At 44.0% G+C, this 13327-nt stretch overlaps 2 protein-coding genes across 3 annotated transcripts in view; both read left to right on the top strand.

Moving 5' to 3' along the window:
- Nucleotides 1-6400, top strand: part of LOC144587799 (uncharacterized) — an 887030-nt gene extending 880630 nt beyond the window's left edge. The window contains exon 2 of the mRNA XM_078389114.1: nucleotides 1808-6400. Within this exon, the coding sequence (XP_078245240.1) occupies nucleotides 1871-5689 (3819 nt within the window). The 5' untranslated portion in view covers nucleotides 1808-1870 and the 3' untranslated portion in view covers nucleotides 5690-6400. The remainder of the gene's footprint in view (nucleotides 1-1807) is intronic.
- EIPR1 (EARP complex and GARP complex interacting protein 1) overlaps nucleotides 1-10034 on the top strand; it is an 80978-nt gene extending 70944 nt beyond the window's left edge. For both annotated transcript variants that reach the window (XM_020782609.3, XM_020782608.3), the window contains one exon: nucleotides 9708-10034. In XM_020782609.3, the coding sequence (XP_020638268.2) occupies nucleotides 9708-9882 (175 nt within the window). In that variant the 3' untranslated portion in view covers nucleotides 9883-10034. The remainder of the gene's footprint in view (nucleotides 1-9707) is intronic.
- Nucleotides 10035-13327: the final 3293 nt, after the last annotated feature.

Here is a 13327-nt window from a genome sequence, read left to right as displayed (position 1 = left end):
CACGTCCCTTGACGGCAGCGTGCGCCGCGCATTGCTCCCCTGCTTATTCAGAGATGTCTGAAATCTTCAGGATAATGGAGTCTCAGATAAGTGGGTGAGCATTGCACGAGTCACACGGCTGTCTGGGGACCTGACCAACTTTTCATGCAAGCCAGGTGTGTCAGTTTAAGGCAAAAAAAAAAAAAAGCTGTAAAGAGCATCTGGGAAGCTAAATAGATGTTGCCTTTAGAAAAATGGTACAAATAATCATAACTGCTTTCTCTTACACCTACCTGCGTTTCCCCCTGCAGGTGTGCAGATTGTGTTTTTGGATTACAGCTCACAGAATTCCCCCTGGCGGCATGCACGCCTACCTTTTGGGCTATTATGCATTGCTGTACCACTATATGATTTGATGGTCCTTGAGGTCAAACATCAGAAACCTCAGTGAGACGTTATTGTTTTAGGTCAGCGATCAAGAACAGGAAAATATTTTAATTATATCTTGCCATTTGCCATTTGCTCTTCTGGTGGAAGGAACAGTCATTGCATCTCATAAAGCCTTACAGCAATACAAAGACGACCTCAGGTTTGGAACCTGGTTTTGTTCAAAAGTGCTTTTCAAATGGTCTCATGGATACAGGAGCAGCAGGGAAGCGAGCCCCATTTTCGAATTCTACGTTTTGTCACTGGTATTGTTCAGGCCAACTGAAGTGACGAGTTACTTGCAGAAAGCTCAAAGCTGACACACATCCTTCTCCTCGTCTGGCATATTTACAAAGAGATCTGAAGCATTAACTTTCTTGTCTCCATTTACCATGTTCACTTGCTACTGCCAAAACCTGTTCTCGGTTTACTGTGATGACTTGTTATCTCAAAAACTGAGCTATAATTAGATTGAATCTAGTTCTGTGGGGAGGTAGGAACTGTTACATACAGCACTGATGTTACCTGTCTGTCATGGGTTTGGAGGGAAAGTTCCATCCTATGGGGAGTGGAAGGCGGGACATCAGGAGGAGGGGCTGTACTGTATATAAATATGTGGAGTGTGTGTGGAGAGTTTAGGAGATGCTGAGAGACTCTGGGTGAAGAAGCAGCAGCTGGGAAGAAGAAGCTGTTGTGGGAGTCTGTGTGTCAGACAGGGTACTGCTGTGTGTCAGAGTACCAACCTGATAGGTTCAGGTGTCTGTTGGTTAGCCAGAACTGATAGGTTCAGGGTCTGTGCTTAAAGTTAAGGGTTCTGTGTGAACCAACCTGTGTGTATGTATGAGGGAGAATAAGCCACGTTACTTTATGTTATTCACCTGATTGTTTATTTTTCCCTGTGTGTATTTAAATAAACCTTATTCTTTTTATTGTTTAAAAATCCATCCCTGGTCTGTGTGACTTCTTACAGGGAATGGTTGGTGGCAGCTTAGTGTAACTGTGTGACATATCCCAGTAGGTCTGGGTTTGTCACATTGATTGGTGTCCAGCGTGTGGGATACGACTGGTCCAGTTGTCCAGTGGTCCAGCAAAGCCTTGGCAAGTGTGCCCAGAGCAAGGGGGGTCTAGTCAGGGACAGTCTGAGGCGCGTAGGTAATCTTCTAGGTGTACCTCACGGGGGGGTGCACTAGTGGAAGAACGTGCCAACTGGGGAGACTTAGATTAAGGTGCTCTGAGGTAGCCTAGTTTTGGCGGGAAAAAGCTGAGGCAAAACTGCGTAGCAACAGCGAGCTAGCTTGCCAGCTGAGAGGCCCAGCAGAGGGGGGTAGGCTCTGACTCGATACTGTTGCAAGTTAGTGCTGAAGAACAGCAGCCTAGAGAAAGCTGGTTCTGAGGCAAGAAGAAAAAAAGTGGTCGTTTTATTCTGAGGCTTGACTTTTAAAGCAGCCTGTTCTGAGGGGGGATTATGCCCTTGACTCGAAGCCAGATAGCAGACATGAGTGAAGTGAAAGACCCCCAGATTGACCAAGGTTCTGAGGAGGAATTTGGCTCAGTGCAAGGTGACAGCACAGGAGAGCAAGACCCAGAACTCAGAAAAATACTCATAGCCCAACAGCATGAACTGAGGGTGAGGGAAATGGAGGAAAGATTAGAGAGAGAAAGAAGGCAATTTGAAATAGAGAGATTGGAAAGAGAAGAAAGATTAGAGAGAGAGAAAATGGCGTTTGAATTAAGAAAACTGGAACTGATGAACCAGAACAATAATAACAATAGGGATTCTGAGGGAGGCCAATTGTCTAAGGCTGACCTGAAGAAATTCCCTGTGTACCACAAGGGAGATTGTCCTGAGGTGTTCTTTTCCTTAGTGGAAAGAGCGTTTGTGGACTTCTCAGTGAGGGAAACTGAGAAGATGACCATCATGCGGTCTTTAATCAGTGGTAGCCTGGCTGAGGTTTATGCCGAGATGCCTGAGGAACTGATGAAAGATTTTGCAGAGTTTAAAAAACTGGTGTTTGCCAGACATGGGATAAATGCAGAGCAGCTGAGACAAAGATTCAGGTCCCTCACCAAGAAACCAGAACAGACTTTTACCCAAGTGGGGGCCCAATTGGTGAGGCTGCTTGAGAAATGGCTATCGCAGGAGGGAACAGAGACCTATGAGCAGCTTAAAGACTTGATAGCACTGGAACAGTTCTATTCAGTCCTGCAAGGGGAATTGAAATTCCAGGTGAGGGAAAGGAAACCGAAGTCTGTGGCAGCAGCCGCAGAGATCGCAGATTTTATTTCCCAAATAAGAAAGCCCTTGGGTGAGGGGAAATCTGTAGGTAAACCCAAAGAAACCTACAGCAAGTACTCTCAGGGACCAGGGAAAAACCAGCAAGGGGGAGGAGCCCATGGTGAAGGGAAGCCCTCAGACATGAAACTAAGACCTCAGATTTTGGAGGGAAAACCAAAACAAGATGAGAGAGAATCAAAATACACCAGAAAATGTTATTTCTGTCAGGGAAAGGGTCATCTAATTTCAGAGTGTCAGAAATTAAAGCAGCTAAAAGGAATGGTGCCTCAGGATTCTAGTGGGACCAAGCCAAAAGCTGTGTTCTGTGTCCAGAAAGAGCAAGGCTCAGTGTCACTGAGGGAGCCTGTTGCCATGGCTACTCAGTCTGGAACAGCTACCTCTGCTGATCAGGCTGAGGAGAATGGTCCTCTTGTGGAGGTAAAACGCTGCTTGCTGGTGAAAACAGATTCTCAGTTGTTTGAGACAGCAGGGGTGGACGTAGGAATACTTGACCGTCAGTATAGGGGGCTGCGGGACACTTGTTCCCAGGTAACCCTGTGCCATCCAGATATTATTCCTAGGGAGTTTATAATCCCAAATGAGAGCATGAAGGTGGCAGGGATTGAGGGGCAGGTAATCTCTCTGCCAGTAGCAGAGGTACCTGTCAACTTTCAAGGCTGGAGGGGAGTTTGGCGGCTAGCGATTTCATCGACTCTGCCAGCAGCCGTGCTCGTGGGAAATGACCTGGCTGAACATGTGAAACGGGTGCTAGTGATTACACGCTCACAAGCCACCACAGGGACAGTTCAGGGGGGTAATGATGAGCCAGAGACGAAAGCAGAGGGGAGTTCAGAAGCTGTGGTGGAAACCTTAACCACAGACAGCAGATTTAGACAGGAGCAAAAGGCAGACGCCACTCTCCAAAAGTGTTTTGAACAGGTGACTGACGCCCAGCTAACACCTGAAACCCCAGTGAGATTTCTGGAGAACAAGGGGATTTTATATAGAGAAACCCTGAGGAATATCTCAAAAGGGGGAGATGGGATCAGAAGTCAGCTGGTGGTACCTGAAAAGTATCGCCCCATGATCTTACAAAGGGGTCACTCTGACATGTTTGCTGCACACTTAGGGGTGAAAGAGCCCCTTGATTTGATCAAACAAAATTGGGAGCAGATCACCCAGGATGACCCACAAGACGTTGTGACTTACATAGACACCTTGATGAATGACCTAAGGAGAAATCTAGAGCTGGCAGCAGAAAACCTGCAAGCTCAGAAGGTCAGACAGAAAACATGGTATGACCACAAAGCTAGAGAGAGGCACTTTGACCCAGGGGAGGAAGTGCTTTGGCTTAGGCCCTGCAGAGAGAATAAACTGCAGCTCAAATGGGCAGGACCATATAGGGTCATTTCCAAGATGTCAGACCTGAACTACCTAATAGAGCAGGAGGAGAACCAAGCAAGGAGGGTGGTTCATGTGAATGCCCTAAAACCCTACTACAGAGGGGAACAGAGGGTTTTATTCGCGATAAAAGCAGCTGAGAGTGAGGAAGCGGAATTACCCTTCTGGGAGGGTAGAGGGGAAGTAAAATACAACCCAGAGGAGGTAAAGATCAGTCCTGCACTCACCCAAGACCAGCAGCAAGAACTAAAAACGCTGCTTAGTAAATATCAACAGGTGTTTTCCAACAAGCCGGGGATAGTGAAGGGAGTGATGCATCGGATCCACACAGGGGATGCACCCCCGCAGGCAGTATCCCCATACCGAGTAACGGGACCCTATAGGGACAAGGTGCGGAAGGAGCTGGACGAGATGCTTAGAGAGAACATAATCGTCCCCTCTTCTAGTCCTTGGTCCTCTCCGATCGTCCTTGTGGACAAGCCTGATGGGAGCATTAGGTTCTGTGTCGATTACAGGAAATTAAACCGTGTAACCACTCCTGATGCCTACCCAATGCCCAGGCTAGACAACCTGATTGAAACCATAGGGGGTTGTCGGTTCATCTCATCATTGGACCTGGTAAAGGGATATTGGCAATTAAGAATTGATCCCAGGGATCAAGAAAAGACTGCCTTTTGCAGCCCTTTTGGTCTCTATGAGTTTCGAGTCCTGAGCTTTGGTCTCAGAAATGCACCAGCCACATTCCAAAGGCTGATGGACCAGACCTTGGCAGGGCTCAGTGACTTTACAGTGGCCTACATTGACGACATAGGGATCTTCAGTAATACCTGGGAAGATCACCTGATACACCTGGAGTTAGTGCTGCAGAGGTTAAGTGCAGCAGGGCTAACAGTAAAGGCCAGCAAGTGTCAGCTGGGTAGCCCAGAAATAAAATACTTGGGTCACATGGTAGGGGGAGGAATGATAAAACCCCTGGAGGCCAAAATAGAAGCTGTTCGTGATTGGCCTAGACCCAACACCAAGAAAAAAGTCAAATCATTTCTTGGGTTGGTGGGCTACTACAGAAAGTTCATCCCGAGGTTTAGCGAGATTGCGGCTCCGCTGACCGATCTGACGAGGAAGAAGGCTGATGACCGCATCCCGTGGACCAGCGACTGTGAGGCGGCGTTCCAGAGGTTGAAGGAGGCGTTAATCAACTATCCTGTCCTGCGGGCTCCAGACTTCGACCGGGAGTTCATCATCTACACCGATGCGTCTAACAGCGGGGTAGGAGCAGTTCTGTGCCAGGAGGATGAGAATGGTGACCAGCATCCAGTGTCCTACCTGAGTAGGAAACTTCAAAAAGGTGAGAGACATTTGGCAACCGTGGAGAAGGAGTGTTTGGCCATAGTCTACGCGATCCAGAAGGCCAAGCCTTACATCTGGGGAAGACATTTTATTCTGTGTACTGACCATTCACCATTGCAATGGTTAAAGACAATGAAAACCCACAATAGCAAACTTATGAGGTGGGCTTTAAACCTACAGGACTATGACTTTGAAGTGAAGGTGGTCAGAGGGTCAGTGAACTGTGTTGCTGACGCCTTATCAAGAAGACCTGAAGAATGAAGACGGCGAAAGAACATGGACTATGTGTATATAATGATGACAAAAAGTTAAAATGTACCTGTTTTTGAATTGGTTTGTATGAATAAAGGTAAATTGATGTAATGTAGATGGTAAATGTTTAAATGTCTATTTGCTATGGTTTAACTTAGAATGTAAGTATAAGTAAGTATAATATGGTATGTATAACTGTTGTTGTGTATTTTACCCAGGTTGTTTTTTGGTGAAAAGCACGTTAGCTTTCCCCCTACAAAACAACTTATAAAGAGGGGAGGTGTTACATACAGCACTGATGTTACCTGTCTGTCATGGGTTTGGAGGGAAAGTTCCATCCTATGGGGAGTGGAAGGCGGGACATCAGGAGGAGGGGCTGTACTGTATATAAATATGTGGAGTGTGTGTGGAGAGTTTAGGAGATGCTGAGAGACTCTGGGTGAAGAAGCAGCAGCTGGGAAGAAGAAGCTGTTGTGGGAGTCTGTGTGTCAGACAGGGTACTGCTGTGTGTCAGAGTACCAACCTGATAGGTTCAGGTGTCTGTTGGTTAGCCAGAACTGATAGGTTCAGGGTCTGTGCTTAAAGTTAAGGGTTCTGTGTGAACCAACCTGTGTGTATGTATGAGGGAGAATAAGCCACGTTACTTTATGTTATTCACCTGATTGTTTATTTTTCCCTGTGTGTATTTAAATAAACCTTATTCTTTTTATTGTTTAAAAATCCATCCCTGGTCTGTGTGACTTCTTACAGGGAATGGTTGGTGGCAGCTTAGTGTAACTGTGTGACATATCCCAGTAGGTCTGGGTTTGTCACAGGAACATTTTGGTCTTCTAGATGACCAGCAACATCTGGAGGACCACAAGATGCTCAACACTTGTTTAGCAAAACAAGCCTGATTCAAATCTGTACCGTCACCTGTTCATGACCTCCCCAATGGGGATATGTATCAATACAGGAGACATAGTATGACCATTGCCATGTGTCCATAGAAGTGGATTTTGATCCATGAAATGTCACACTGAGACGTTTAAAATCTGTTAGTTTTTAAAATGCCACTTTTGTCCTTTTCCCTTTTCTTCTTTACACTCTTCAATGTTGCCAACATTCCTGCCTTGTTTTCCTAAATCTGTGGTGGAAAAAGGAGCTAAAGAAGCCGAAATAGGGACCCACAGCCCCCAAACAACCCCATTACTGCCTTCCAAATAGCACATTTGTTTTTTTAATGGCCCAGAAAATCTCCTTCTGTCCGTTCTAGAGCAATAGTTCCCAACCTTGTGGTTCCAGATATCCTTGGACTACAACTCCCAGAAATCCTAGCCAGCACAGCTAGTGGTAAAGGTTTCTGGGAGTTTTAGGCCAAGAACATCTGGGGGTCCACAGCTAGGAACCACTGCTCTAGAAAGTATTTGGGCTGAGGTGGCCATGTTTTGGGTGAGTGGGGCTTATAGCTCTTAATTTTTAATTTAATATGTATTTGGCCAGTAGAGGGTTTGAGAGTGCTTTTTAGTTAAAAAAAATCTTGGCAAGAAGCAAATTTTTCCAGGGAGGGGGGGTCACAAGATTAGGTGTATCTCTCCAATGTTGGGGGGGAGACAACACAATCAGTTATGTTTACACCGAAAGGTAACTATGCTATATTTTCTGTTACCAGATTAGGTTTTTTTTTTTAAAAAAAAATATTATTGATGGGTATTCTCAACTGCTTGAAGAATCTTGCTGGTCGTATCTTTCTTGCAGTAAGTTGACTGGAGTAATAGCTTCGGCAAGGAAGATAAAACCTGGCAGGAAGGGGCTGGTGAGAAGAGTATGATGCATGGTACATGAAGAGCCCTGTAAGGTTCCACAAGCTGACAAATGAATAGACAAAAACTAGTCAGAAGTGAATAAAGATGTGGATAAGAGGTTTACACATCTTTTTTCCCCTTTCCTTTTAATGCATGGCTTTTCGCACCTGTAGAGTTAAAAGAACCCTTGATGCTGCAAATTGGGAATGGCCGGGTTTCACTCCACAAGGAATCTGGATACTCAGCTTGTGAAATATGGAAGCTCCTTCTGAGTTCATGGAGAAAAGCCTGGCCATTTAAAACCACAGTTGCTGTTCACATTCGGTGTCACTACACACATATTTTCTATTGACATTTCAGCATTCTGTTATCCATCACTGAGGTCCAGATCACTTCTCACTCTGCAACACATTCAACATGGCAGCATCTTCTAGAACCACTAGTACCAGTAGCTTTTCTTGTCATGTTCCTGGCATACCACGTGTGTCCAGGTGCCCACCCAAACATATCCTATCCTTCAACAGCTTGGTGATTAATAATCACCCCGCTTTGGATCTTTGTTGTGTCCTGCCACCCCATTCCTATCCTGTGGCATCTGCAGACACAAGAGATGGGATATTCCTCCCCCCTGCCCGCTGACTTTATTTACTATGCTGTTATCCAGTCCTTCTTCCATGGAGCAGAAGATGATTTTCATGCTTTCTTTCTTTTTAAATAATCAATAAGCTTAGGGTTGCAAAGTTGAAAAGTGGGGAGTGGCTGAAGATTCGCCAGACAGCTTCATAGCTGTGTCAGGATTCCAAACAGTAGTAATTCCCCAGTAGTAATCTGACACTTTGGTTCACACTTGCCAGGATCGAAAAAAGAGACATTTCGTTAAGGTTTTAGTAATGAGCACCTGACTTAGATTGTTTGTATTTATTTATTTTATTTATTTAAAATGCTTTTACCTTGCCTTTCTCCTTGAAAAGGACCTAAGGCGGCTTACAACATTGAAAGGCAATATTTAAAGCTGAAAAGCAATGAGTGCACAATGATGGTTTACATCATTAAAATACAATATTTAAAGCTAAGAACAGTGAGTATAAAGAAGCAGCTTATAGCAGATTGTTAGTGTACAGCATATCATTGGATGCTTTGTGCAGAAGATCCATATGTTTCATCTATTGGGGCACTTTTGTTTCAGTTGGCCACCTCCATTTACATCTGTGTAAACAAAAGGAATTTGAAACACCGCTATCCCATTCTCAAGATAATGACACTTGTGACTACATGGGAGTGTATTTAACGTCCTGCCCCAACGGCAACTTCTTCCTATTTTTCTGAACCCCATGATGAAAATGCCTACATCCACTAATTAGCATATTGTCCATTGGTAACAGGAAACCAATGTTATGCCATGGGGAGGACATAAGAACCTGTTGGCCATCTCTAGTTTCTCTTTTGGCCCTTAATGGGAAAGAGGTGGCCTTTACCTCTTCCACTACTGATTCACACTCACCAGGTGGCCACAGTGTCTGTGTAGGTGTTTTATAGTAAAGGTAAAGGTACCCTTTGACATTTAGTCCAGTTGTGTCTGACTCTAGGACGCGGTGCTCATTCCCCATCTCCAAGCCATAGAGCCAGTGTTTGTCTGTAGACAGTTTCCGTGGTCACGTGGCCAGCACTACTAGACACGGAACGCTGTTACCTTCCCACCGTGGTGGTACCTATTTATCTATTCACATTTACATGCTTTCGAACTGCTAGGTTGGCAGGAGCTGGGACAAGCGTTTATAATCATCTCTAAATTGGCTTTTTCACAAAATGGTTTCAGTTGCTTGGAGCTGCTTTAATAAATATACCAATTGGTTCTTAATTTTAATGAGGGTTTTCATCATAAGGTGGTTTTGAGATATGCCAGTTGTTGTTCCTCTTTGATGCTTATTTTTGGTGTGAACATCAAGCCTATAGATGTGATCCTGATTGCTAGAAGGCCTATTCAGACAATTTCCCCTTCAGGATATCTTCAGGAATCCACCTGAGTCTTCAGGGACAGACCTTGGAGTATGTTTGTGATATATTTTGTAAATTCCACAAGTGTTAATGAGTACAGCCTTATTTCCACTTTCTCGACTCTCTCACTCAGCAGACCAGACCGACATCTTTGAGGGGAAACTTGACATTTCAATGGTTTATGAATGAAGAGTTGCTTCAATCACTTGCTTCCCTGCTTTTTTTCCCCTTTTCTTTTAAATCTCTAGGATTAAAGAGCCACTTCAAGACAGCATAATAGCAACCTACGAGGAACATGAAGATAGTGTCTATGCAGTGGAATGGTCTTCAGCCGACCCGTGGCTATTTGCCTCGTTAAGTTATGATGGACGGCTTGTTATTAACAGAGTTCCCAGAGCTCTTAAATACCACATACTGTTATAAATCTGTTCCCATTTTCTTGAGCTTCTTCCTCTCAATAATGGATGATAATTGGAAATACTCTTCTTTCTCAAGTAAGTGTCATAAATGGAATATCAGCCCCTTTTCCTCTCTAGTGTAAATATTTGAAAATTAAATAACTGGAATGAAGATCACACCTTTTTTGCTGTTTTCTCTTTAGCAGAAGGTATATTTGGATTTTTAAAGTCCTTATAGTGAGGAGGCTATAATACTGTCCATTTTGATGGTTTTGCTGTATCAATTAGTTGAACTCCAAGGGTGAAATGTAGTGTGCAAATAAAAAGCACTTGTAACAACAGATCTTACGTACCCCCAGCCCTACATCTTGTAGCATTCTGCCCCTGTTCCCAAAGTCGCTGCAGGGCACTGGGGCCAAAGGAGCCTGTTGAAGACTGGGAACGACATTATAAACACAGGTGGGGTGAGGAGGGCCTGAAACCAGCAAGGGAATCATGGTTCATGATTTTGGCCATTGCCCTCTGTTGCTGTAGCTCAGGAAGTCACAGTTCCTCATGTTCTATAGGATCTCCCAAGTCTTCTATAAGAGTACTTGGGATGGGTACAGGGGGAAAGGAGAACTGGTTCAGCGAGCTTGCCTTCCACTTGTGTAACATTGGACTTCATCTTGAAGTGATATGTACCTGCTACCTGTATATGCACCTGTTATATCTATATAGGGGCATACATTATTGTATTCTTACATCAGAGTAATGTAAGTTAGCTGTTTTTGTAGTGAATTGATGTTGAGGCAGGCAATTGGACCAAATAGCCCCCTAAAACTTTTCTCTCTCCAAAGCAAGTAGACACAGTTGCTATCTGTGGGGAAATATACTATTAAATACTGCTTTCTGGTTGACGTATTAGATCGGGGATGATGATGATTTTTAGTGCTATTGGTGTGCATAGGGGCTTTGCAGAGTATGAGATGACTTAGTTATCTGTTGAAGGCTTGGGAGAATATAAACATTCGCCTGTAAAGAATATGTGAGAATCTATGATTTGAGATAGTGAGCGTGCCAGATAAAACAGTCTACTTAGTCTTTGCTTTGCTGCTCTGCATGAGCCTTCCTGGGGAGTGTTATTTTGCACTCGGAGCACATAGTTGGGTTCTGATTGGTAGCAGGGATTCAGACATTTAAAATGTATCCTTTCTGTTGCCGAAAAACTGTTTTGTCAAGGAAGAATCCATGACCTTGGCTTAGGGAAAAAATATTTTTCGACTTCCTATACATGTGCACACATGCACAACTTCTTGAATGTTTAGAATGTGCCAAGTGGCCTGATGCTCTTTGGACATTTTGAGCTCCACCTTGCATAATCTCTGATCACTGGACATGTGGGCTGGGATTTATATGAGTAGTTGGTCAAAATACCCAGAGAGCAGAGGACTGTCAACCCCACAAATGAGCCATGGTTTCAGGAATCTTAGGGTTACAGGCCTCGTGTTCTTAATATTTTTATCATTCTCATTATTTATATTCCACCTTCTTTGATGGTGGAGTTAAGCATACCATGCACTGGCGCTCCCATATTACCTCTCATCCAGGCATTGCGAAGACCCAGCTTCACCAAAGGTCTTGCATGTCTTCAGACCTTCCGATGGTTGCAAATTTCAATTCAGATTCTTACGTCTATGGGAAATTCTCTTAGGAGATCTCTTAGTTAAGCAGAGTAAATGGCAGTGGTGTTCCTTTGTTCTGTTATCTGGAGCAATGAACCAGACAGAAGGTCAAATGGAAACAAAAGTTACTAGGTTTCATTAGAAAACATTGGGTAGAGATGCCTATCTTGAACTGGATAGGAGACCATGTCTCAAGGCCTGTGCACATGGCCCAGAGAGGAGGGGTTTAGAGCACTCTCAGGAAAGAGATTTCAACATCTTGAGGGTTAAAAGAACTCAGAGGCAGAGAGTGAGAGAGGTAGTGAATCATTTTAACTGTTTAGGAGGGGTGATAGGATAGTGAGAGACAGCTAGTGAAAGAGTTACAGCCTACTCTGTAGGATGTTCTGGAAGATTCTTTGAACCTGACAAGCTACATAAACATCCTAATCTACAATCCTACCTTTTCAAAATACCTCACCATGAGGCTGGAACGTATCAGTGTTCCCTTTTCAACAAGACTAAAAACCAAATTCTAAAATGGCGGTTCCCAGAAGCTGTCTCAGCCCTCTTTCCAGTGTTTTTAGAGATCTTGTCTCTGTTGCACACAAGAGCTAGAATTCAAGTTATGGGGAGTGGTGAATCTTTCCCAGCATCTTTGCTCTCAGCCCTGCAGGATACTACCCTTTGCGGGGAAAGAATACTATCCATGAATAGGCTCTGAGAACATTATCTGGGGATCTGTTGCAGGGCAATTGGGTGTCATTCAAGTGGAAATGAACTGGTACTAACCGTAATGTTTTCTTCGTGTGGATGTAGGTGGGTGTGCATGTGTAGCCCCTCTATATTGTCACACTTCTGTACACATTTGTCACCTAACTGCTTCCCTTGGAGGTCCTGCACCTTTTGGTGATGGGAGTGTGCTTTGGCAATTGGGCAACAGGCAGCCTGGGTCCAAATAGCCTGTGAGAAGCTGCAGATAGAACACGGAAAGGGGAGATCAATACAGACTTCCTCCTATTATTTCTGCTGTTGCTATAGTGACTCTTTGAGTTCCTGTTAAAGGGTCAGCCTACTCCTAACCTTTGTTTGTCTCTACCCAGCAACTGGATTGAAACACATCGAAACGTGGTTTTTCATGTGTGCACACTACTGCCATTCTTGGATAAAATTTTAATTATGTGAGAGTTTTTCGGGGAGTTGGATTGGGAAACCAATTTTAAAAAAAACACTCCCAGAAATGCTGGATTTTTGTCTTACCTGGCGAATAAGCCTATACAAAGAAACTCGAGATCTAAATTTATGGCACCCCTATTACATGCTTTTTTTTTTCTTTTCTTTCTCCCTCCTCCCCCCCCCTTTTTTTTTTTGGTCTGTATTTTCAACATTTCCCACATTTCTTCAATAATTAGCTTTGCCCTAAAGACTTTTCTTGTGAGGGTCAGTATCGCATTCATCTCAGACCAGATCGAGTTGACACGCTGCGTGAGCTAACTGTGGGAGCTCTCCTTGGCTTCGACAGTAAAGCTTTCGTTGCTGAGAAATAAATATGCTTTGAAACACAGCAAGGCGTGTTTTTTTAAATGGTTGGTTTATTCTTTTACTTTGAAGGACTTACATATTATGACCTAAATTCATTGTTACTCTAGACTAGAGTAGACCTATTGAACCAGTGATGTTTGTATTAAAATGCTGAGCTACCAGGTTCCCCGGGTCTATTGTAGTTGGAACTTCTAACTGGATTTAGGTCTATATAATTTATCTATGGAGGTAATCTATAGCAGATTATTTCATTGGACACCGAAGCACCCTTCATCTGTTGATAAT

Source organism: Pogona vitticeps, chromosome 1, assembly GCF_051106095.1.
Source record: "Pogona vitticeps strain Pit_001003342236 chromosome 1, PviZW2.1, whole genome shotgun sequence".
Classification (NCBI taxonomy): Eukaryota; Metazoa; Chordata; class Lepidosauria; order Squamata; family Agamidae; genus Pogona; species Pogona vitticeps.
This window is presented reverse-complemented; position numbering and strand designations above follow the sequence as displayed.